At 36.6% G+C, this 27,147-nt stretch overlaps 1 protein-coding gene across 2 annotated transcripts; it reads right to left on the bottom strand.

Annotated features, from left to right (window-relative positions):
• Positions 1-1,128: 1,128 nt before the first annotated feature.
• On the bottom strand, positions 1,129-26,348 carry porb (P450 (cytochrome) oxidoreductase b). Of its 2 annotated transcripts, XM_053486460.1 has the most exons (16): positions 26,206-26,348; positions 20,016-20,187; positions 11,297-11,345; positions 10,565-10,693; positions 10,281-10,430; positions 7,617-7,741; positions 7,419-7,508; positions 6,885-6,983; positions 6,632-6,748; positions 6,082-6,200; positions 5,339-5,520; positions 4,653-4,802; positions 4,304-4,571; positions 3,573-3,718; positions 3,231-3,316; positions 1,129-2,463 (listed from the first exon to the last, which is right to left on the bottom strand). In XM_053486460.1, the coding sequence occupies exons 2-16, from the start codon at positions 20,183-20,185 to the stop codon at positions 2,319-2,321; spliced, it is 2,025 nt and encodes a 674-aa protein (XP_053342435.1). In that variant the 5' UTR covers positions 20,186-20,187; positions 26,206-26,348; the 3' UTR covers positions 1,129-2,318. The 2 variants fall into 2 exon arrangements, with proteins under 2 accessions (XP_053342435.1, XP_053342436.1); XM_053486461.1 differs by lacking the exons at positions 20,016-20,187; positions 26,206-26,348 and adding an exon at positions 15,015-15,533.
• Positions 26,349-27,147: the final 799 nt, after the last annotated feature.

Consider the following 27,147-nt stretch of genomic DNA (forward strand, 5'->3'; position numbering starts at 1 on the left):
CACAATGGGTAAATAAACCGTATAATAAAATTATCAAACGTTACAGGTGTGTTTATACAAACAAATTATGTAATATCTATATATTAAATTGTTAGGCGGAGGAATTCCAATTGGAACTTGGTACAGTCTTAGCGCCTTTTCGTAAAAAGATCACGTGACCGTTTCCCTCCGGCCGGCATTCACGTTAATATATACAGTAGTCTTAATTCTATAGTATTACGTTATATTTACGTATATGACGTACTATGTTTTTTGTTTACTGCTAATATGGTTTGCAATAATAAAATATTGAGATTATCTCATTAAGATTGAGCACATCGCTGAATGTTATTCAGTAGCTGTTTTGTGTTGCTGTACTTCCACTCTCTAACTGCTTTAACCTGGTCAGAGTTGTGGTGGATCAGTGTCTTATCCCTGAGTGTGAAATGTGAATAACCCTAGACAAGACTCCAGTCCATTACCAATGGATGCACACACACAGGAGAATTTGTTTTTAGCTAACCACTACTACACTAACACTACTGGCATGTTTGTGGCAAGTGGAAGTATACCAGAGAACCTGGAGGAACCCCATGAATGTATGGGGAGAACAAGTACAGAGTCTACTGATAGGTACCAGAGTTCTGGATTAAACACGGGACCCTGAAGCTCAAGGCAATTAATTACATTTTACTGTTGCGGTACGGTGCAGTGGTTAGCACCGTACTCTTTTAAGCATTTCACTGCATATCGTACTGGGTATGACTGTGTATGTGTCAAAAAAAATTAGAATTTTAGCCCTGTCTAGGTTCCGGGTTCAATTCCCACCTCGGGTCTGCGTGCACGGAGTTTGCATGTTCTCTCTGAGCTTGGTGGGTTTTCTCCCACAGTCCAAAGACATGCAACGTTTCCAAATTGTGAAGGAGTGTGTGCGCACACCCTGCAATTAATTTGTACCCCATTCACGGAGTAACCTGCATGTCTCCTAAAATGAGCTCCATATCCCCCCCCCCACCCAAACACACACTACCGCTTTATCCTGTGTACAGAGTTGCGGTATAAGATGATGAGTGGGTGTTGTATATTTATGTTCAGAAGCAAAAAGTAAAACCAAAGACATAAAAATTAACCAGGATGAGCAATGCTAAATGAAATTAAATGTCAATTTTATTAATTTAAAAAGACATGCTTAGGTAGCAATACTATAGGAAACCTTAGTTGCATATAAAACTGTATGATGCTGGCAAAAATAAGTAACAGCAACAGTACGCATTTACATGAGCATATTCTCTTCCAAAATAATACAATCATTATAAGCAATTCTGATCTGCAAATTTCATTTATAATGACAAGGCAAGAAACGCTTTCAATAAGGCACAAGTTGACTAGTAAACAAACACAGACAGTCCCTTACAGTTTGTAAGTGGATGTTTAAAAATGAGGTTAGGAATAGTTTTGACATTAAGCATTGAGAAAGATAATTTGCATTAATTACACTAAAATTCTAGGTGGGAATGTCCTACTTATAACCGTACACATTTTTATTCACATATAACTGACATGATACACATTTTCACAATGTATTAAAAGGAAAAATGAAAGGAGGTAAAATGCTTCATACAAGTAAAACAAGGATAACAGAACTTTAAATTCCATTGTCTGACACTTGAGAAACACTGCTACTAAAACGTGGACAAAAAAAAAAAAAAAAGAGACATGATTTTAGCAAGAAAAGGATATCATTTATTATTTGATGCCCTGTATTATCTTCTTTACAGTTGACTATGCAAAGTACAGCCATTTTCTGCATGTTGGCTACATTACAGATAGCATCAAGTGCATAGCTCTAACTGAATGGGCCTTCATCACCACCACCACCATCTACAGTTATTAAACAAGTATGCCTGCTGATGGTTGGGGCAATAATAGGCCACTTAAGACAGTTCCTAGTGCCAATTAGTTATTTTTCACTTGATTCTAAATATAAAGTCTATGCATGAGCTTAAACAATACCTTGAGTAGCTCTCCATCAACATTATATTCTAAGAAAAACATACCAGTGAACTGCACTGTTTGAATTACAGCGAGCCTACTACATGTGTGACAGCTGAGTATCTGGGTCGACATGTTACAACGCACAGTTTGAAATCGTATCTATGTACACTGAGTAAATCTGTAGAGACAGAGTCAGTACATGAGCACCTGCTATGAACTTCATTTAGGGACTAAGTGTATGTGTGCCTGTTTGTCCTTTACCAAGTTCCAAAAATATTCGATCTAAAGCAGTCCTCCAAATTATTAAAAACTCAAAGGACATGTGAAGAGGTTAGGGAGGCTCTTTAACTCCAGACGTCCTGCGAGTAGCGTCCTTTGGTCATCAGTTTCTTGATGTAATCTGTAGCCTGGGTGCGGGTCATGCCACCGAGTTCCTCAGCTATCTCGTAGAAAGCAGTCTGTACGTCCCTCGCCATGTTACGCGCATCTCTGGAAGAAAGGTATATTTAACAGTCCATAAATGCAACAAGAGCTAAAGTTTAGCAGAGTTTGACTAGTTGGCAGAGTGACATTTAATTCATGTCATGAGTTGATAAAACAAACACATTGTTTTTGTTTATCTAACAATTTGCGACAGGTTTATAATAAACCTAATAAATCACTTCTATAGTAACACTATACATAACAGCATGCAACATTTAGTTCTTTACGATCTTGGTTTTGAAGTCATGTGAAAAATATATAATATTCTAGGGTAGGTTTTTAAAAAAAGCCAACTCCTGAGTCCTGAATGAAGCAACAGAAAAGCCAAAGATTCAGAGTTAAAATCCTGACAGTATTAAAAACATCTGTGTCCAGGAGTCACCCTCCCTCCGGGTAGAAGGCAATACCATTTCTCCCCTATCAATCACAGCAATAATATTATGGATGCAGAAGGAGGTAGATAGCACTTTCCTTTGTAATGCCATCCGTGACAGAGCATGAACAACAGCTGGCTGGCTTAATATGAATGAAGCAAGCCTGAGCCTTCGCCCCTCGGAACTTAATAAAATCCTAATTTACTAACCAACCAACTAATTTATTCCTGTGAAAATTTCAAACCCTGATACTTCATATCTCTCAGACAAACAAACCCATAAAAACTTTGCAGCACTCACCCATGTCAAGCAGAGACAGGCAAAAAACATGGTGAGAAATTTTGATAGCGGATATATACAGTGAAGGTACACAATGTGTTGGCTTCCCTGGACACTCACCCGCAGATGTAGATGTGCGCATTCTCTGAGTGTATCTGTCTCCAGACTTCTTCCTTGTTCTTCGTCAGGAGATGCTGCACATATATCTAGAAATGAATGCCAGAAATTATCAAAAGCAAGCATTTTAAGAGAAAAGACTGTTTTTAAAATTTCACATTTCTAGTAATTAATAAATATGGCCAAAAGCTTAATAGCCAGATGGTTGAGTTTACAGGCCTCGAACTACTACCGTTCTGAGAAACAACTTCAATTAGCATCAGAAAGTTTTGTTACAATGCCTGATGCTTTCTGCTGCTATTTTCTCTCCCTTACAAACTTCAACATTTTGGAAGAATGCTCTACCTTATGCTCCTGGTCCCGAGAGAAAGCCACACTGAGTCGAGTCAATGCTCCTGCCTTTTCAAACGCCTCCAGCTCTTCCTGGTACAAATAGTCTTCGGCTTTATGACGGCAGCCGAAATACAGAACAGTCTCTCCCACATCCTTACCTGAGAGTACAATGTTTAAAAAATATTAAATAATAATAAAAACAGCTTTAAGCAAATCATACATGATGTACTGTACTATCAAAAACTGGTTTGGTGTGTGCTGAAGAAATAGCAGGAAAAGCAAAAGGACATGGTGTTGTTAAAAGGATAATCCACCATTCAACCTTCAAAGGGCAGAGGTGAAGCTATCACTATCTGCTGTTTGAAGAGGACTTCAAGAACAGAATAATAACGTAACCTACTTATCAATATTAGGAAGAAAATTAGAAGAAAGTGGAAGTGTTTTTAAACTGGCCAAATCAATTACTAGAATTTACATAGTACTGGCAATTTTAAGAATTACATAGTCTTCCACCAAAGATGCCATGTTTTAAGTTACATACACAACACTATGCAGAATTTATAAGATTTTATCATATATCTTTTAATTTTAAAATGTCTAAAGTGTAAAGCAAAATGAAAAAAAAAAAAAAAAAACTTTGCTGTTCCAATATTTTCTGGTTTACCTGTAAGTACAGTTATGAATAATTTAGTGTCTGATTTTCAATGCTGTTTTAAGGGCAAAGGAGTAGCTGCCATGTCTACCTTGTGTTTTAAGCCAGGAGCGCTCCTGAATGAAGCCCATGAATGGGGCAATGCCTGTGCCGGGTCCAATCATGATGACTGGGTTGCTGGCCTTGAAGGGTAGACGGAATTGTGATTTGCGGATGTACATGGGTACAGTGGCTTTGCATCCGTTGTCAGTGGGCAATTTGCTCTTAAGCCAATTTGTAGCGACACCCTTGTTGATGCGGTTCGTTTTGGTCCTGTACTCGACCACTACGGCACAGATGTGGATGCTGTTGGGATGAACCTGTCAAGAGAGGGTGCTGTTCGGCAACATGCACAATACAAGATAAACAAAAATGGCAGTAGAAACGCAGTAGGGACTTACCTTGGAGGAGGAAGCAATGGAGTAATAACGAGCCTGCAGACGGGGCAAAAGCTCACACAGGTGGTCAATGGGTGGCCGGAGGGATGGCAGGTCTTCTAGGATGGCCAAAATATTCCGACACGAGTCCAAGACCCAGTTCTGGTACAGTGCCTAGTGAAGAAATAATGCAATGCACAGATAGTAAAGAGACAATTTTTTTTTTATTTTTACATAATTGAAATAAGTAATAACTTTTCCTTGTGTTCAGATACTCTGCAAATACCTAGGCATTTCTGATTATGTCCAAAACAAATAACTTACAGCTGTTTGATCATCACCTTCCACACTTGCAAATATTGCTATAAACTTAGCTAATTTTATATCACATCAAAGCATGTTTCAGTATTTTATGATGCTAGGTAGAATAATAGCTTACAACATGTCTTATCATTTTATATGTCACATTAGATTTGTGTCTTTTGACTAAACTTAAACTTTCATAATAATGAACTTATGGTGGACATTCCCCTACTAAAACCGAGGTATAGGTATTAAGTTATGCAACATACAGTGAAGCTATATTACTTGGCCAATGAATAAAACCTTTCATTTAGCTTTGATTTAAACATAGCAGTTACAAATTGACTCAAGTTAAACAGGTTGGTAAGCAATAAAGGATTCTTTAGATCACCAAAATGTAAACATACCTTGCCCTCAGGTGACGAGGACGCCATCTTGCGCATGTTTTCCTGGTCTTTGGGGTCGGAGGCATACTGAGCGAGCTCATAAAGAACATTGGTGCGTGGTGGGTTGGTGATGTCCAGGTAATGTGTCAGGGCTGTGCGGTACGTGGTAGGGCATGGGAATGGATGTTTCTTGTTGGACTCCTCTGAAAAGGGAAGAAAAATTCTCATATTTTAAAAAACTATCAAGTTTACAGCATAGAAAAATATTATTTTGTAATAAAAACAAACACAGATTTGTATTTCTTTATTAATTTAAATCTGTGGCTTTTTACAAAATAATATTTTTATGCTGTAAATAAATCTTTTTTATTTTGTCATTAGGAATTTACCAGCTTTAAACATTTTTTATCTTTAGTTTTTTTAAATCAATAAAATATACAAAAATAGCATTATTTTCATATATCTAATGAGTGTTATACCTTAGTTTTTTGCCTTCACTTTAATTATTGCAACTTTGTGTTACCTCTGTACTTTCTACCAAATTTATTTTGATCATAAAACACTTCTAATTATGTTACACCACTTAATTAATTAACTATTTTTCTAAATTAGCTGCATTCTAAATGCACTAAAGCTGCTACAAGTCCATTAATCAAAGCAGCCAAGGGTTAGCTAAACATTTTCTGAATGAAGGTGGTCAATAAAACAGCTCTGAGACATTTATACAGACAAATGAGTCACGTTTTTAAAGGTCAGGGTCGTACCGTCAAGGTTGTTTAGTGAGATAATGATATCAAGGTCTACGCCGAGGACTTCTCCCAGTTTGTTCACAATGCTGGAGTCATTGGTGGGAAACACAGCCACGTGGTCTCCTGACTCGTACCTGGTTAAATAAACACAATTGCTCTGGCTTAATCTTGATTTTAATTAAGCATTAATGAAGATCTGTGTGTAAATGTACATTTTAGCCTTATTGCTTTGAACGTATTAGTTAATTAAGTCTAAGCGTTTACCTTTGCTCCCGGTTATCTCTATTATATTTTATTATTCACCTTCGTTATATATTGTGATGTAATAACACTACATGAACTTAGACACATATTTATCACTTCTAGCGCCCATCTCTTCTAGTTGAGCTAAAAGAAAGCCTTAAAAGGATTGCATGTATGTTATGTACAGAGCATGTGCATGTTTAGTGCATATTATATATAACGACGTACGATGTACATGCACATGCTCTGTACGAATAAACAACAGCAAGTTTAACAAACTGTTGCCTGAATATAATTCAAGAAACAATTTACACCCAGATACCTGATCTTAGACCCTGTGATGTCCAGCTCCAAATGCATCAAGTGACGGTCACCTCCTTTGTTAAGTTTGCGGTTAACAGTGACAGGAGCAAGGAAAGGGTTCTTAGCATCAAATGGCCTGTAGAAGAAAATATATATTTTTAAATGACTTAAATAAATGCTCTCTGAATAAATCAGTGGATCTGTTTGACCTGGTGTGGTAGCACAGAACACACACAGGACAAAATCAAGTAGACTGCTGAAGTATTACGTACGGTTTCTGGTTTTCAAAGCTCTTTAAGCGTCCCAGTTCACCGGTGTAAACCTTATTCATGTTTAAGTCTTCGTGGACCTTCAGCTCATACTGACGAATGCTATAAGGGAAAGAAAAGTCCACATATGAGATGTAATCCTGAGAGTCCTTGTCTGCGATTGCATCATGAGGACAAAAAAACAACAACAACAACAACAACTGCGTAATGAAAGTAAATGTACATTCCAGCTGCCACTTCAAGTCTCTACTAGAAACAAAAACTCCTTAACACAACCTTTGGTCTAAAGCAGAGTAAGAAGGGAAGAAACTGTAGGTGGGCACCAGTGAGAGGCGAGATTAAAAATACAAAGATAAATATTTAAATGTCTATAATACACGGTCCCGTTATGTATTTTTAACATTGGAGGACTCTTGAACAATGTATTATTCAATAAGAATTTTTTCCCCTTCTCACATAAGTAACATTTTAAAGAAATGACCAGGCAACGGGACAGCATAAAAAAAAGAAGATAAAATTATGACTGCTGTGATGTACCTGGACTCTTCGCCAGTAGGCTCAACACCAAAGTGTTCACACACAGCTGGCCAGAACTGCTCTCTCCATGACACAAAGTCCTCCTCAAGGCTGTAAGAGAAAAAAAGTCCCTTATGGTTAGCTTATAGCTGAGCACAATTTTAACTGGAATTTGCAGGTATTCCAACACATGACAGAAACGAAAAGTTTAAGACTCACTTGCCATCGTCGTCTCCCATGCCAAGGTCAAAGATCCTCTGGGCACCAAGCTCGGCTAACCTTTTGTCCACATATTTGCCCATGGCATTATAATGCTCATACGTTTTATTGCCAAGTGCAAACACCTTTAGAAAGAAAGCATCACTTTAGAAACTGACCGTCATGTACAGCTTCTGCAATCTATACAAAGGACTCACAAGGAGTGTTTTTTTAATCACTGATTTTACACTATATCCATTTTCAATTTGTTGTTACGGAGAAAAGAGGGAAAAACTAAAACAAATAACCACATATTGTTCCAGAGCCATCGTGACCAAGGACAGTCAACAAAAAAACTTGTGTGAGCACTGCTAAAAAAATCCACAAATGGAATAAGATTAAGCAGAACCCATGAGATGGCTACAAAACTAAGTGGTGAATGCAAACTGTATGCACAACATATGAATAATGTTTTTATTCCCTCAGGGGCACTTTAAACATTTCTGTTTATGCACATGGATGGTGTTTGGATTGACAATGTAAGCATCAGCTGAAACATTTTAGTCTATTGTTATTTTATGATTTTACAAGTATGATCCAATATGAAGAATACTTTATCTTATATTTTTTACTATAAAATTCTGCCGAGAATAGAATCGTGTACAGATTAGCAACATTAAAAAAAAAACAGCTTAAGGAATAGAACGCTGTACTTCAGCAGAACAGTAATTCAAAATCATTTTAAAAGAGAGGGAAAAAATATTTTTTTAAAATACTGTCAAAAAAAGACAGTAAACTCAATATCAGTTTATAACAGTTTAAGGGTGCTGACTTTTACTCCATTTAGGAAAGTTGATTAACAAAACAGATATAAATGTAGATCCCCAAGCAACGGTCACAAGAACCAATTGACTGAGAGGCAACCAGAAAAAACCTTAAAAGTAACAAGACTCCAAACTGAAACCTCTGTCTTCTGGGTAAAACTGAATAGCGTGATTATAAATCTTTACTCCTCTACAGTTGTATACTATAATGACAAATATTGCTGAACACACTGAAAGAACTTTCACTATGTGAGCACAATGTGATCAAGAGTTCTGGAATGAGCACATAACAGTCTTTACGATTACAGCAGCAGTTTGTAGTTAAATGTCTCCAATATCAAGTTGAGATTATCCACTGACACACGGGTGAATATAGGGCTGATCATTGTGTATGTGGGAAAATAATCTATTAAATGCAAATCTGTCTTAAAAATTAACAGCATGAGGACCATGATCAGCCTAAAAATTCAAAATTACACAATAAATATCAATTCAACAGGAGAACACTGACCAGTTTCATGGATACCATGAACTCCAATTAAGAATAATTAATTTTTCCAGTAAAAAGCAAGAGTAAGGCACACCGGGGTAGAACAGAGAGGTCAGTACTTCCAGTTTAAGATCTGTTTTTAAGTTAAGCAGAGCAAGGCTAGTGTGCCTGACACCCAGGAAAAATCCTTTGTAATCTGATTTCAACGAGCGCTGATCATCTCCGGATGCTAATGCATTCTAGCTCATCTTTAATCTGGTGTGCGATGCTGAGCTGCCTCAAAGCAAAATAAATCACACAGACAAAGCAACAGCTGGCGTTTTATCATCGAGTTCTTGTTTGCGACACACTGTGACCTTTGTAGATGGTGCCGGCATTAATGTTCAAAGAATGGTTGTGTCATTGGGCTGTGAGCCAACGCTGAGCAAGGGTGCCGTGTCCACCTTTCTACTCACATGTTCCTGTGTCTCATGACTACAAAGCTTGTGGCTCTGTGCTGTCTTGCACTTTTGTACATGTGCAAAGACACTACGGGCTTTAAAAAAAGGCCATTTATTCTGCTAAGTCACCCTTCTTGTCTTCGGAAACTAAATTTGCTTAGTCACCCTCCTCTGCCCATATTTTCCACAGTCATAATGCTATGTGCAATACGTGATTTCCCGTCTGCCTTCAACTGAAATTAATCACTACAATATGGCATGAACTTTCCATTTTTGCTTAAACCTCCATTTTTTGTGCTTAGTTTACGCTTTGTGCAGTTGCGCAAGATCTTTGTACAGAACAAATGGTTTTCTTAGTGTGACATAACTCTGACTCCGTGTCTCACTGTCCTGCCTGTCCTACAGCAAAAAAAATGGGTAATGACTGGACATATCCCAATTGTTTTGGCAATTTATGGTCACACCTAAATTCCAAAAGGGTGCAACACTACACAAGCGAGTTTTACCAATAAAAAAAAAAAAAAAAAAAAACTACAATGGAACTTTGGTTCACGAAGGGTACAACCAAATTGGTATACGGTCAAAACAATTGTCAAAAATTTGTCTCTGTTTACAAATCTCTCCTCAGAATACGACCCAGAAACCACCATTCCAAGCTGCCGCTACCAGCTTAACAAAGACATGAATGCGTTAAGCTACAATTAAGGCTTTTTCACATGTTTTGTTATATTCTGTGATATAAACAAAACACATAAAAAGTTAAATATAGTATATGAGAACAGATTAATTCTATTTACATGTATTTCTATAAAAAAAATGAATTGGGCTTAGGAACGAATAAAGTTCGTGAACCGAGACTTCACTGTTTATGGAAACAAAAGATCTCACAGAAAATGAGAAAAAAAAAAAAAAGAAATCAAATTTCACTTGCCGTGAATTTGACTCCATCCAAGTCAAGGTCTCCCTCCTGTAGCAAGTCATAAAAGTCCTGGGAGTTATCTGTGGGGTCCCCCTCTCCATATGTGGCCATGCAAAAGATAGCCAGAGAGTTGTCGATTTCTTTTAAACGAGAAAGTTCATTCTGTAAAAAGAAAGGGGAAAAAAGCTTACAGGAATATTGCATTAAGTGAAAAATTTGAAATTGCTTTTAAACATGAGTCACATCGGCATTCAAATACTCATCACTGATGGTAAATCAAAGTACTGTGCCATTACCATATCATATTCCTCTGGATCTGCTGCCATACCCTTCATGCCATAACGCTGGGCGTCTTTAGAGAGCCTGTTGGCAAATTCTTCAGCAGTGCCAGTTTGTGAGCCGTAGAACACTACTATATTCTTGCCCTGGTAATCATCAACAAAAAAACATTAATTCCATACCAGTTAACTTAATAAGGACAAAATGAAACTGAAGAGACAATGTTCAACATTTTCAACATTATTTAGGATGGCCTTGAATAATAAACCAAATGCCTAGGCATCCCAAACAAGCAGATTTCTTGTTCAACTGTTGGACTCTTTATTTGTAGCTACATGCTTAAACATTAAGACTATCACTCTATAACTATAGCACATTTTTAAATCCTCACACACTGAACGTAAGCTAGCTGAAGGTTTTACTAAATAAATTGAATGTCATGCTAAGAAAAGACATGCCACCATGTCAACCAAAATATGACCTGATAGCATCCTGGCACTTTACTTGCCTTGTGGAATAGCTTATACATGCATCATTTCTGTTTCTTTTAGACCAGTCTCATTTGTTTGTGTTTCTAGTGTCTATATCTATAAAGGATGTTTTCAGACATAATATCAGACCAAACATAAATACAAGCCACATAAAACACAATGCACTTTTCCCTTTGTAGACCTGATGTAAAACCAGCATAAATGTTAAATGCTACTGTACTGTATAAACTGAAAAATATATAGCAAACATATGCTTACTGTTTTCTTCATTTTTTCAATGAAACTGGTGTCCCTGGCAGCTGCTGGCCTATTAAAAAAAATGGAAATGGTAAAGATACAGTATACGCCACTGGTGTGGTATATAGTACATACATATGCATATACATAAAATCAGTAATCAGTTATCAATTAGTAGTATCAGTTACATTTAAGCCATTTAACAGTCAAAAGGGAAAAAAAAAGGGATCTTGTAAAAATATAAAAAGAAACTCAATCATCTTTTTCTCTGCACTCGCCAACAACTACAGAGAAACTCAGCTCAGCTAATGTGACAAAAAAAATAAATATATATGACATTAGGATATCAGAGGACACTTCTAAGATACACAAAATAAAGTGCAGCATCAGGTCTTTCCCTGATTTCAAACATACATTAAAACAAAACATATGATGGCAAAAACAACTTTTACTTCTCTATATAACACCCTGCTACGCTAATGCACTCATCCCAGTGTTTACTTGTGCTTGGATACCATCAAAGCAGAAATCTTGCCATGATGGGACCACCTGCTTCACGTCTGAAACTCTGGCCTCCCAGGAACTTCTTTAATGGACCAAACATGTTGAAATTGCTAAATCAAGGTCAGGACTGTATAAGGGTGTAACAATAACTCCCAGCAAAAGTTCCTATAATGTGCAAGGGGTGTTTCTGCATGATTGTGTACAGTTCCCACCTCCCGTCCGCAAACTGCCAACAAGTTATCTGTCAATATTCAAGGATAAGACTTTCCACTCTCTGAATGTTCAGTGGAACGACTGCAGTGGGCTCAGAGCCACCTCGACTGGGATCGTCAGCCTTCTAAAAACCATTTGCAATAGTGGAGCTCTGTGTCTCATCACTGTGTTTGAGCTCGAAGTCATCTGTAAATGTCAATCGGTTTTATGCCTTCATTCACAAGAAATTTCATCACAACACCCAGGATATTGAAAAAAATGTCTCACAATAATTTAACATAATATTTAAATTGTATACATGTTTTTCAATTATAACAAGTAAAAAAATCTATTATGTCACGATGGGTACCATGACAAAAAAAATACAGTTCCCATAGGCTTTTAGATTAATCCTTCAACTTTTAGTCATACAAAAACACAAATAAATACAATGTAGCTGAAAATGCTTAAACCTGTATAAATAATACGCAGTCAGTTTTCAACAGCCTTGAGGGCAACAGTTAAACACAAACCAGTCTGTTTAATACAAATGTCTAGCTGATCGAGATATGCGGGACAACACTATGGACGTCTTTACATTCATCAGCAGTCTGGTTTTATTTTACTGTTAAACATTCAGTCGAATGTCACACACAACAAAGAAGCTCAAGGATGCTGGGTAATGGTGAGGACACGGAAGTAAAACTGGGAAATTAATGGTCACAAAAGGAGCATTTAAAACTAAACTAGCAAGTAGTACAATCTAGGGAATTTTAAATGTTTAGATTTTTAACTATTATTGACTAGTCTGGTCATATAGGTTTTATTAGAACTATTTAAATTTTACCTAATTGTCATTGTGGAAAGTACATTTAAAAAGACAATGAAATGCAGTTAGCATCTAACCTACGTGCCAGCATCTAAGTGGAATATTTACTTTATAATTACAAATTTATATATAAGGCTGTGGAAATCAGATGTACGGAGGGCGTGGGTGTCGGCTTGTTAGGAGGCATTGTGCTATAGGAAAATAATCAATGGTGGGACAGCTAGATTATTCACAATACGCATATATTTATACAGCTTTTTTAAGTTGTTACTGTAGAAATGACAGCATATTAAAACAAGCCCATTGATATGAACCTTAGACCTGGCACCATGGTAAGAGCCGATGTTACAAGAAATAATTCAACACCTTTTGTCTAATCCAAACCATCCAGTGCAGACTAAACGCAGAGTGTATACTGTAATATAAATGTAGATTATGTATCGAACAGTATACCTCATTTGTTACAGTCTTTCAAGCAGTCTCATTTCCTAGTATTGAAACACAAAAACAAAGACCAAGGAAACAGGTGTCCATTTCATTTCATTGTGAATTCATTTTGTGTGAATTTCATGCACAATGACACTAAATGTCGGTCTCATGACCTTTGAACTAGTGACTGAAATTCACCTTCAATGAATCAATTTTAAGTTTTAACTAAGCTTTAATTCAACAGTTACATTTTAACATGTTAACTTAAATTTATATATTTTTTTATTAATGATTAACAACGCTCAATGTTAACCAACCATATACCAATGATAAATAATAAATTATTTATTTTACAAGAACCCCATTTTTTTGCACCCCACCTTTTTTAAACCCCAAAAACCCTTAAATTTTTTTTATATTTAAATGTTTCTTTGCTTAAAAAAACAAACAAACAAAAGTCATAACGAGGGTCAATTCAAATGATTAAAATGAGATCAGTTAACAGTTTGCAAAATCTGTCTGTAAGTAGTTTAAATATTCACTAATAAACTGTTTTCCTTCATAACCACCTTCCACTAATGGATCTTCTCAGTTGTAATATTTGCATATTTTTAATGACAATATTCTTTCTAACACCATCTTTCACATGCATTGTTCAAAATCAAATTGTTTTAGAGATTTCCTAATTTATGAATTTCATAAGGCCGGGATTTCAGAGGCTTTGTCTCTCTTTCTGAATTATTGTCTTGCTCCTGGATCCTCCCACACTTCATTTGTAACTTCTTGACTGAATACAAGACTTCTTTTAATTTTGTACTGGGTTCCTGCCATCACTGGCTTTCTGCAGAACCTCAGCGCTTGACAGGCAGACAACAACAAAAAAAACAAAACAATAGGGAGCCTTCACCATATTCAGGCAGATTTTTTTTTTATGCCGAAAAACAGCCAAATGTTCATCTCATCAGACCAAACAATCCTTTTACTAAACACAGCTGGTTTAATGGCTGGTTCAAAAGTTAACACTGCTCAAGATGTGCCTAAAAAATTTCACATCAGCTGGTTTTTATTTATTTTTTACTCTCTGTCAAGTTTTTCTCTATATCTTTGTAAAAGTCCTTTATAACATAACTGTTTGTTTGTTTGTTTTGGATTACAATCATTACTATAGGCATCTTTAAAAATAACCCTTCGCCAACACTGAATGCCAAACCTTTTAAGGAATGATTTAAAATACATATATTAAGGTATTTAAACAAGTTGGTTGAACATTTAAACAGATAATGCCTTTAAATAAATAAAATGTATGTTTTTGAAATCAGGTTTGCACTCTACTCTAATTCTACTAAGAGTTGAAAAACTGTACAAAGAATTAGTAAGAATTAGAAAGTACAAATAGCTAGCCATAGTTCTCTTACAAGTGAAATCCACAAAGCTTATAAACACTTTATATAATTTAACCCTAAAGCCATGCTTTTCTATTTAATCTATCATTTTATTCAAATAGACAGAACAGGATGAAGAGCAGCGCATTGGCTTTGCATACCAGTTCAGGCCTAGTTTCCTTCTAACTTTGGACTATGGCCATTGTGAACTTTAAAGAATATTGTGCAGTGTATGCCAAAATATAAAACGCCCTAATGTTAAACATTCGCAAAGAAACAGTAACTCCAAGCCATGTGTTTAGGACTTCTTTGTAAGCAATGAGCACATATGTGATATGGGCTTATTAACCTGCTCTTTTAGCTTCAATCTACGTTTATTAAAGAAATCAGATTTATTACCCACCTGTTAGCAGCGGCCAGTCGTTCCTCAGGTAAGCTAAACACGCAACCCATAGTCTTAAAGTGCCCTGATAAGTCCACACGAGAAACTCCAACAATAAAAACAACTCAAACGGGAACTAAAATTTCCCAAGATCAAAGCTGACATTTAATGTGTATGTCAGTTTCCTCATGCTGACACAGAAAAAATGTCTCCTAAAAGTATACTTAAGACCTCGAAGACAATGAAGCTGGATCCTGAAAATAGGAGATGTACAACACTGGCATGGCAGCTGCAATCTGAGCAAAGAGTTTTTCAGTTGAGGATTCAAAAAAAAAAAAAAAAAAAGTCATGCAAGCATATGCTCTCAAAGGAATTGTCCCAGTATTCCACAATAGGGATGATGTCATGAACAAAATCCAGAAATAAAGACTAGTTGAGTCTTTTGACAAAAAAAGAGCTCCACAATCTCAGCAGCCATAGAGGAAGCGAGTGAGCGCACAGTGCTCATTTCCTGCGTCACTGAAGAAGCTGAAGGAAAAGGAGCTGGAGCAGGAAGGAGCAGCCTCTCTGTTTTCCATGCTCACGCACACACATGCACGTGTGTGCAACATCTGGCAACCGCAATGGCTGCAATGCCGGGAAAGAAACCCAGACTGCTTAATGAAATCTCGAATAACAAGAGCTGCGCTCTAACACAGAAACTCAAAATCAACCAGCTCCTGCCTTGTTTTGCATGGAATGAAGCATTCAAAAACAAAAAGAACAGCACAAAACCTACATTTATGTAACCCTGGCAACAGTAGTAAGACAATGTTAATGTTTTTTGTTTTTTTTGTGAGAGAGAGAATGATTGAATGCCCCAGGCTTCCAGGGCCAGCCCTCGCTCACATTAGCTCCCCTCCTATTGGATGCCGTGGACTACCATAGCAACCCCATCAGTCATAAAAGGAGTCTCTCGCAACAAGCCAGGCCCCGCGCCATTCAGGAACGCAGTGAGAGCAAATTAGCGATGGTCTGTTCTGAGAAAGGAGGGAGAAGAAAAACAGAACGAGGGAGAACAGAATGGTGTGCTTGTCTCTCTGCTCAACTTTCCACCTTTGGCAAAAGTGCTGGCTGGCCTTTCCTCTCGCGCTCTCCAGGGAACACTCAAATGGGGTTCTCAAACACAAGAAAACCAAGTGGGGGCCTAGACCAGACTTAACACAGATTTTACAAGCACAAAATGGAAACTGTACAGATGAAGCACAGAATAAGTTAGCCTAGTAGTTTTTTTTTTTTTTTAATGTAGGAATTCCAAGGAAATACAGGTTTCTGCTTTTCTAAAATACCTTAATTAAATTTCATCACATTTTATTTGTGTGGCACTTTTAACAGTGGTCATTGTTACAATGCAGTTTTACAGTATTAAAACTTTTTTTGAAAATAAAATAGAACATGCAGAAAGAAAAGCATAAAATATAACTATCAGTTTGATTAGCAAGAAACCATGAGAGGAACCAGAGTCATCAGGGAACCTATCCTCAATTTGGTTGATAAAATTTGAGTAAAGTAAGGGAGAAAGAAACAGCAGACAACTTACTGACACCCTAGCAAAGTGTGATCCCTTCCTGCTTTTACATGGTTACATGTTTGTGCTTTCTCACATGTTCTCAATAAAACCTAAAGCTTGTGGACTAAATATTAGTGTAAATATTAAGTGTAACACTAATAACAGTGAATTAAAGTATGATCCTTGTTATGATGTCAGAAACGCTAGCTCTTCAACGCCTGCATTGACAGCCTAGCCATATTATACTGTATACAGTCCTATTTAAAGGTATTGGCACAACAAGGCCTTGTTTTTTTGCCAAACATTGTGTTTGTGATCAAATAATCTTTAACCCAACTGAACAGACATTTTATCTCCTGAAGAGGAGACTGGACATCAGCTGAAAGAAACTCCTTCAACAATTTGTTGAATTCATTGGGCTTACTGGCTTGACGCAGATATTATGCAACCAAATACTTAGTGCTATTTACTTTAAGGTTGTCTGTTTCAATATTTTTGCTTGGCAGAAACTGGGTTGTATGTTCCAAGTTATATATCAGAAAGGGCATGCTAAACCTTTGATCTCTCATTTTATATTTATCTGTTGAGCTCAAACCCAAAAGTCTACAGTAAACAGCAAAATAAGGATTGGTCTTGCTGTTCCAATACTTTCGGAGGGGATCGTAGGTCACATTTTTGTGGTTACACCCCAATAGAATTACAAAGGAGTTCAATAAAGCATGAGCCCACAGACAACAGCAAACAATACAAAACATTAGCACCACTTTTACCAAGGTGAAAAGCATCCATCAATTATGCTTTCTCTGTTAGAAAGTTTGTTGCTGGATCCAGTATGTGTATGTGTGTGTGTCCCAAGACATGCGCAATGTAAAACCAGGTGCAATAGGGAGGAAAAACCCATAAGTACACACTCATTGGTGTATCATCCACCTCACTAATAACACATCTAAGTGCAGTATTAACCCAGCACTGGGTTAACTCTGTAAATGATTTAAAGCTTTCTGTACAAACTCAGACACCTCTTGCCATGTTTTGTACAGCGTTGATTACTTTAAAAGAGGTGTAAACCTTGGACAACGTAACAGAATTATGAATATAGAACATTAATACACTTAGTCAGAGCTGGATTGGTTACAGAAAGTGTCTATGTTCCTTTTTAACAATAACATTTATCATCAGTCATATGCCAGTGGAACCGATTAGTGCATATTTTCATGTCTTCCCTTTGTGTCTGGCACAGATTCTTGTTGAGGTTTTCCTTTAAAGGCTAATCAAAGTCCTCCAGCATGTCTTTGGCACAATGAGTGATCTGCAGATGCACACATGTGGCAAAACATCAAAGAAGATTTGCTGCTAGATTCATTCAGAAAGCCAGCCACACAGTTCCTCCCGTATGTGTGTGTCTGTGTGTGTGCGCATACTGGGAGGTTGGGGGTGTGTGTGTCTGGGGATTATTATGCTCAATGCCAGAGTTTTAGGTCGATTGCCATGTGTTGTCCAACAGGTGTTAGAGAGTGGTGCTCCACCTGAGATTATAACAAATACGAAATCATCCAAGAAGACAACCTGGCAATTTTTAACACTTTGCCAGTATTCAGCATTAATACAACCACAGTAAGGTATGTAACTAAAATTTTTTGCCAACACATGCTACCTGGTAATGATCAAGAATAACCATGTATTTGCTACTTTTTTGCTTTAGATTTAAGTGTTTGGCAAACGAATACACAAAACAAGTTCTATGAAGTGTTAGCCAAGATTGGACTGAATGAACTCGAATGGCCTTCACAGGACCCTGACCTAAACCCCACTGAACATCTTTGGCATAAACTAAAACTCAACACATAACAGGCCTCCTCCTAACGCTCTTTTGGCTGATGAATGCACACAACCTACACACAAAATCCAGTGAAAGGTACAATGGGATGTTTAAAAAGCACACTTTTTTTTAAACCCACCCGACCTGTGCACACAGAAAAATTTCCAAGCCAAGACCTTTATTGATTTTTTTTTTTCTACCTGGATTAAACTCTGGTGACCTTATCAAATAAATAAATGACATATTTAAACACTACAGAGCAGAATCGGAGCAATTACCTGCAAAATAACTAGATATTTGAATAAAATACAATTCAAATATTTAATAATAAACTATAGTCATTTTAGTTTCATTAGTAAAACAAAATATTTGAACCTAGTACCCCCCCCACCCCAAAAAAAAAAAAAAATTACTAGTTCTCCTGGCTTCCCTGAGCAGACATTTATTTTACTGTTCTTCCTTCTCTCACGCAGTAATAAACACTCCAGCTCATTAATGTTTTAATAAGTTGGGGCAGGAAACAAAATCTAACAGCATGGTTTGGGGTCCTATTCAGTAAAGATGCTCGAGAGTACTACCAGCAGTGCAAGTACTTACTCCTAAATTATAAATCAACTAAGCTATACAGTTTTGCCAAATACATAAGGACATTATAATGAAAAAAAGGCAGCATGATTTAAGAACAGCATATGAAATCTGAAATATCTCACAATACATAGCACAAACATGCAGCACAAAACAATATGCTGGGTAAAATGATCCCATGTCCTTAGTCAACGGTGGGCTACTTTACAGTAGCCATTTAATGTGTCTGTTCTATTTACAGTAATTACCATCTAAATGCATATAATTGATTTTGAAGGAAGATAAATCATGGTCAGAGAAAACCACAATGGTGCTCCATTAAAACCAGAACAAATGTAAACACCATCAAGGATTCTGATTAATAGCCAATAGCTTTCAAGACACACCTCCTGCTAAATCTAAAGCTTAAACTCACTCAATAATGCGGTCAAACTTGTTTTCAGCTGGACAAAATGTCTCACTGCCAATCTAACCACTTCTCATGTGGCCATGGGTCTTTTTTTTTTTTTACCAATATTTTTTTTTCCTAAGGTGGTAAGCAACACACAGTTTTAGATTTCCCCAGAGAGAGAGAGAGAAAGAGAAAGAAATTAATTAAGTAGAATATAAACGTATACACTTATTTGTATACGTAAAGTAAAAACCTGCGTGGTGTTTATAGGAGGTGTAACAAATGCATTATTAAGAGCATTTAATTGGATGCAAGTACATCAGTCATTTTTCATTTTAAACCACCTCCCATAACACTCCTTAGACCAACTTTACGGCATCTCCCACACTCACACCATTCCCCCAACACACTACAGCATAGTTAAATTAATAAATAAAAATTGCACACGCATAAAACGCATCCGAAATTGGTCTGCAAACTCCAAAGGACCTGAACATTCTCAGGAAACAGAGGCGATTCTGTCCCTTTTTTATATATAGCCCCGATGTTTGAGCTCTAGTCATCTTGCCATAGATATTGATAGTTGTTCACACACTGACCATCAATTACAAAAAGACACAGGAGGTTTGATCTTTCTCAAGTCGATAGTATTACATCTACTATACCATCAGTACTCACATGGGTTCGAGGGGACGAAAGTCAGGGATGGTTTCAGGCTTCTTACGGAACACAAACCAATATATGATCAGGCCAACGATGAGGGAGAAAAGGAAGATATCTAGGTTGCTGAGAAAAGGCTCGTTTATTAGCTCGGCCTGCGCCGACTCCTCTGCTTGTTGATCCGCCATTTCTGTGAAAGAACAAGATTTTGCTATGATTGAAAAACAAATGTATAAAAATAACAATATTTTTATTTAATAAAAATATTCATTTCATTCAAACCCAGCACACTGACTTCCAAACTACAGCAAATTTAAAGTTACTACTGTATATGCAGCTCATATATCAACAGCTGCATCTATTACAAGTTTAAACTCTATGAAACCTTGGCTGTCAGTGTTGATATAACAGTAGCTTTCTGTAAGATGTTAGTCTTCATAGCTCTAAGGCACTGAATGAAAAAAAAAGTATAAATCGTTATTCATTTAGTCCTCATAACCACTTCATCATTGGAGGTTACACCGGAAATTCCGGGCATGATGCAAGAATCCAGTGCAGGCAAGAAAGGCCAGTTCTTGCCAGGGCATCATGTGCATTCAAGCACACATACTCACACACATTCATCTACAGTGTGCTATTCTGCGTACAGTGATATGTTAATGCATTATCAACATCATGTCTTACATTATAACAATCTATAGTCAGGTTTGATCTTGTGAAACAGCTAGACGAGTTAGGGCACATAGCTGAATGATATAAACAATACACAGTCATGGTCTATCATTTACTGTGTGATGGTTACAATCTCCTCCCTTAAATATTAAATAAATATATCCTTAAAAAGTTCATATAAATGATTTTCTCATCAATCAATCGATTTACTTTCTAACCTTCTGACCAATCAGTTGAGAATTCAGTCGATCTGTGGTTTAAATTCTCTCAAGTCTGACAATAAATTTATATAACAGTGAAGTTACCAACATCATGATGCCAATATTTACACCAATGATTGAGGCACACTTTTATTTACTTGAGACACATATTTTCAAGCAGGTCCCCATGTATGGAACTGAAACAGAGATCTTTCTATTCTGCTGTGAACTTTGTGACCATGAACTACAATGACAAGTTGGGGGTTAAAAAAAGAAAAAAAAGATGACTTTTACTTATATATTAACTATCCTGCTGCACTCTCAGCAGCTGAGTGCATGTGTTACAGAATCAGCAAGTAGAGAGTATCTTGATATAATATTATTTCTATTTACATTTTTTTTAAAATAAAAATCTACTGCTGTACTATTTTATGGTGATATCATATGACTAGTATTTCCTGTGTTGGACCACATTTCTCACATCTTACTTGGCTCTTAGAAAATCGTCTTTTAAACTGAACAACTGTGTAACAAAAGCTTAAGGATTAAAATTCCAATCCAGACTAGAAAACACTGGTTTCCTTATGTTCAGCAAGACAGAACTTGAACCACATACACAAAGAATAGTTTTAAAAAAACACACACACAAAAAAAACCAAGTATTTAAGTGGTTCACTTAAATATAAGAGTGGGATCATTCTGTACTACAGTTTACAAAAGAAAAAAAACACTTCCTTTTTTTTGGTTTAAAGCTTGGTCATCCACTTAGCACAAGCAAAAATCCCCTCAGCGAGTCAATCCAATAATGTCTTATTGAAAATCCCCACTTTACACAGGAAAGGATAGACACACGCACTTACTGTACACATGCACTTACACACACAACATGCCTATACATGTTGCACCATGATCATGACGCTAAAGCTTCACAGGCTCATAATACTAGGAATTATTAAACGCTGCTAAGAAAGATAAAAGTTTTACAAGAACCAATTCAAAAAAATTTATTAATTGAAAAATATTTTTTTACACAATATTCCTCCATCCCTTGTAAATCCATTAGCTTGTGCCCCACAAAAGGGTGCACCTGCAGTTTATGTAATGTGCAGTATTAGACTTAGTATTTTTACCAGCCTAATTTTTAAATTAATAATAAGAAACAAAAGCAGCATCCTTTATTCTATTTGTTTAAACTGTTATGGCTTCATTAATTCAATCTCACATAACTAAATAGTTGGAATGGTGCCTCTAGAAAAGTTTAAATAAAACTTTAACAGAAAATAAATGTGCGCTAATCATCATTTGTTATTTATGATTATCCAGTTACTGACTGTTAATATGTTGGCCAAGAAAAATGTACCCTTAGTTCTCATAATAATTAATACATAAACAGGCACTGCTTTGTCTCTTAGCCCAAGTAGTTTTTTTCTAGTTTGGAAAAACTTTTTTTTTTTTTTCCCAAGTAACATGTCGTTTTCTTCTTTTTTTCTTTTTTACCAGTATAACATTTGGTTTTTATTTTTTGACACAGTGTATTTTGGCAACTAGGAGCAAGATTTCAGATTACAACGTGACACTTTACAGCATTTGATGTACATAGTGTACCTCAAGTGCTGTTAAGACGTACATTCCAATCTGCATTTGGGGTAAACGATTAACATCAGCAAAACTCAGTTTCAAGAAACTCCTGCTGGATCTCTTTCATCTCAGAAATAATGCTAAGATAAGAAAGATAAGATCTCTATAGAACATTAAAACTAGCTCATACTTTTGCCACTTTTGTAAATTGGAACATTGTAATTCCTTGATGTCTGTTTGTTCCAGTAGATTTGGTAGCTTTAAAGTGCAGTGCTGAGTGCCCTTAATAAAACAAAGATTTACATATATAATAACCCCCTACTTTTCCACACCATATTGGCTCTTAATCAAAACTCAAATGAATTATAAAGTACTACTATTGACCTACAAAGCACTGAATGGTTTCAATCCTACTTTGATCAAAAATGTGCAGGCTCTTTGTTGGTACTTTGAATAATTAGGGAGCAGAGCATTTCTTTACCAAGTTATGGTCCACAGTTTTAGACCAGCCCTTAAAATAGTGCTCACAGCTCAGGACTTCAAAATCTTTAAGGCTAGGGTAAAAATCTAATTGTTTAGTCAAAGCATTTGTTCTCCCAGGTAAAGGCCAAGACTTTGGGAGTTCATGAGCACATTCAGCTGGCATTGTGACACTGTTATGTGCTCTTTATTTTGGTTATGTTTCCTGAAGGTGATGCTCGCACTTTGTCTTTGTCTTCTTAACTCTCAGCTCCTATTTCTTCTAAAAGTGTAATCCTTACATCATAGTGTTTTCCCTTGGTCCACTGCTTCTGGCCTTTTTATTAAGGATCAAATCAGATTCATTGTATTGACCGCAATAACTGATTAGTCCTTCAGGTATCAATGCATTTCTGGCAAGAGATTTAACACAGAGGCACAGAAATTCCACCGCCAACTAGTGGTTAGGCGGTGTAATTGCAGAGCGACAAAACTGAAGTATAAATGCCCACATCACAGGCCACTTGGGTAACCTAAAGCAGGCTCTGTGTAGACTTGGCGCAGAATCTATGAAAAAAACTGTCACTGAAAAATCACTGTCAAAAATAACTGCGCGTTAAAAAAATATTTCTGTGCAATTCTGTGACATGTCCAAATCTGTGAAAAAAAGAATTTACCCGAGACAATAAGAGAGTGCGCTCGGCTGCTGACAGTGGTTTAAAACAGTGTTGGGGCGCATCTGCCGAATCGATTCCTCTTTTCTCGGATATTAATGTGCCTGTGCATGTGGCCTTGATGACGTATTTTTGACAGTGGTGCAACACACTACATTTGTGGGCGTAATTTCGCAATTTGGCAACAGAGAAGTTGTAAAAATGAGCTTTGTGTCTGTAAACGATCAGAGTCATATATTTTAGAGTTGTACTGTAACAAACACACAAAATCTCGTATCAGTAAACTGTCGTGGCCGTAGATTTTAAAATCCAGCTCGGACAAAACACAGAATTACACCAACCTTTTTTTAATGCACGATTATTTTTGACAGTGATTTTATTCCATACGAATCATAAACCAGGCTTAAAACTCCTACTAAAAGATGTTAAACAAATGATTCCTGACAAAAAGCCATCACATCAAAAAATAATAGATTTTGTAGAAAAACACACTTTTAAATATGTATTATTCAAATCGAATTTTGTGTAAGCTGTAACAATAGAAACAATAACAGATTTGAACAAGGGAAGTAATGGTGACCTTTAACCTTTAGAGACAGCAGATGTACGTTGCGTAGTCACAGTGACACTAAACCTGCTGTCAGTGAGCATGTCAAATTAATAATAATAATAATAATAATAATAATAATACCACCACTGACCTCAGAACCCTGAACAAGTAACTATTTCCATTGAGTGTATTTTGTATGCATCAGTAAAACGCAACTTCCAAGTTATACAGTATAAAGCCTGCTTTAGTTAAGACTATTATTAAGACGAGATGGGACTCACCAGTCACCACCCGAAACAATATTATCACGATACTTAGGTGATGTTTCAAAGTATCATTACTTTGTAGATATCCTGATTATTTTTTTTTTCCCCCGATTGTTACAATTTTTAAAACCATGTACCTTTAAAAATGGTGGTCATTACTTTAAAGTTGTACATTAGCTTTATTCAACATCTTCACAACTGAATTAAACACAAGTAATTAAATGAAGCCCAGTCCTTATAATGTTGTTTTTCTCGTTTAAAAACCAAGGGGACTCAAATGCCTCCAAGGTCTTAAGCAATTGTCAACACACTGCAAACAACTTTTTGTGAGAATGCACAGCTTTTAATGCAGGCACATGCGGCTTGGCTAATGCAAGTGTTTCAGAATAAATCGCTTGTGGTGTTTTGAGACTAGTGTGTGTGTAATGAATGAGTTTCAAGACCATTTCTCTCGCAAAGTACAGGGAATCAATTTTGCCTTTTTAAGGTGCGCAACTTTGGGTAATGTAAAGCAATATAAACATGTTGACAGCCAAAATGTGACATATGTGACAAGCAATTCAGGTCACTAGCGTATTGACCGGTGTTTCTCTATTATAAATTTAATTTTGGAGTCAATGCAGCGATACATGAATCAACACATAAAAGAATTTAATTCAATTACGTGGGGATTCACGAATTTCACTATTCAATTTTTTTTATTCCTGTGAGCGGTAATAGGTTGATCAGCCTTAGATATAAATGTTTCTCTACCAAGCATAGAAGCTAGCAAGACAAAAATGCATTTTTATGGCGTCGCATAATATAAAATCACACCGACCCAGTCCGATAAAGGCATGTGAGGCAGTAAAAAGTTGCTGTTTCTTTATAATCCTACAGGTGTTACACTCTGAACTATTTACACATTTTCATCCTGTGTTGTTGTTGGTCTTTTGGCTGCTCCCAACAAGGGGTCGCCAAAGCGGAATTTCCAGTCCGCACAACAACTTGGCACAGGTTTTTACGCCGGATGCTTTCCCTATAATTGGATATTGATAATCTATTATAAGCCTATTTTGGTAAATCACATAAAAAATACAGGTCTATTACAGTATCTTTTATAGATCATTTATAGTTGTGAACTATTTTTTTATTCTTTTTTTTCTCTTTTAAGTGCTATATGTATAAATTTAATAAATAAAATAAACAATAATTACAGCAAAACAATATTAGAAACATTAGTATTAGAAAGAGGAAGTGCAGATATACAAATATTTCTCCTTTAAACAAATACCCTAGTTTCACATTTTTCCTTCTTTATTTATAATTTAATTAAAGATTAGATTATTTCCCCTCCCCCGCCACTGCATATAAGTACTTGGGCTCAGTTACTAACATCCACAATCAACGCAGGGCTAACTCGCTAAGTTAGCCGGTTAGCTCCTCATTCCCAAATATTTCAAAATAATTGAACTTGCTAAACGAGCTAAGTTGGTTTCTCAAACATTTCCGCTGTGTAGTTTATTCCCACGCAGCTGTCTTCTCTTTTAAACAGTTACATTTTTAACTGTGTGCTAAAATGCTAAATTTCGCAAACAGTAAACAGAGCTGTCCTAGCGAGCCCGGCTAGGAAGGTCGCATTCCAAAAAACCCGGCTTCTGGAATTCTCTTAGTGAACTAAGTATATATCGTGTTTAAATCGCTTTTTAATAGCGCATTGATTGTAAGAGCAAATCTGGTGATTAAGTAACCATTGACAACCATTGTAAACTTAGTATTTCGGAGGAAAAAAACACGATAAACCAAAGGAGAACAGGTAATTAGACGTACCTTAATACGGAGCGTGCACCGTGCCTTTAACCAGACGCCAACTGTGTCCGTCCGGAGAACGAATAAAAAAATTGTAAACGGTGTTGATATCTTATCTACTGCCTAATTGCCCCCCTGTCAGGCATGCTACACGGCGATACGGAAGCCTGACATCACAGCCTCGACACGCAATCACGGAACGATCCACTCTGTAGCAGGGGTGTCGGGTGGAACATTTTCAGGCTGATAGATTATTTAATTGACTTTTTTGGGGGATGTATGATGATTTGTATAACCAAACTCTAGGTCTAGAAAATTTGATCCATGTGTAATATATCAACTGTAAAATTGTGTTTATTTTAAATTAAGTTTCGAAATAAACAGCACTTCCATTTTTCGTTAGAATGGACCAGTCCAGTTGTGTTTCACACTGGATTGAGGCTTCACCGGATTGGTTTGAGCAAAGTGCAGCGAGACAGAGGTCATGGTTAAGCAATCATTTCGCCGGTACAATATGTCTTCATGTCCCTGAATCCCAGTCACGTTTCATTATAACAAACCATTTGTCATGCTTTAAATATATGCTTTTTTATTGCTTTTTTTTGTTGCAGATTTAAAAATCTGTTTAAATCTGACTTTTATCTCACATCATCAATGAAGATAATACTGCTAAATAAAATACCAAAGGTGGTATCAAAAAGTTTTGAGACTAGTTCTCGACTCGGGGTCTGTGCGCATGGTTACCCTGTGCTTGGTGGGTTTTCTCCAATGTCCTCCCAAATTGCCTGTTGTGTATGAATAAATGTGTGTGTGTGTGTGTGCGTGTGTGTGTGTGTGTACACTGATCAGCCATAACTGTGTGTTATAACAGCTTTCTATCACAGCCATCATTAATCTTTTCATTAATTTGATCTACAGTAGCGCAGTAGGTATGGAACTCCAAAGTGTTTAAAATTAAATAAA

This window comes from Clarias gariepinus, chromosome 25 (assembly GCF_024256425.1).
Source record: "Clarias gariepinus isolate MV-2021 ecotype Netherlands chromosome 25, CGAR_prim_01v2, whole genome shotgun sequence".
Taxonomy (NCBI): Eukaryota; Metazoa; Chordata; class Actinopteri; order Siluriformes; family Clariidae; genus Clarias; species Clarias gariepinus.

Coding starts and splice junctions, on each gene's coding strand:
- porb (XM_053486460.1), bottom strand. CDS start 20,185: ATGGCGGATCAACAAGCAGAGGAGTCGGCGCAGGCCGAGCTAATAAAC. Junction 10,694..11,296: donor TTGAAAAAATGAAGAAAACA/GTAAGCATATGT, acceptor GATGATTACCAG/GGCAAGAATATAGTAGTGTT. Junction 4,572..4,652: donor CCATTGCTTCCTCCTCCAAG/GTAAGTCCCTAC, acceptor CTCTCTTGACAG/GTTCATCCCAACAGCATCCA.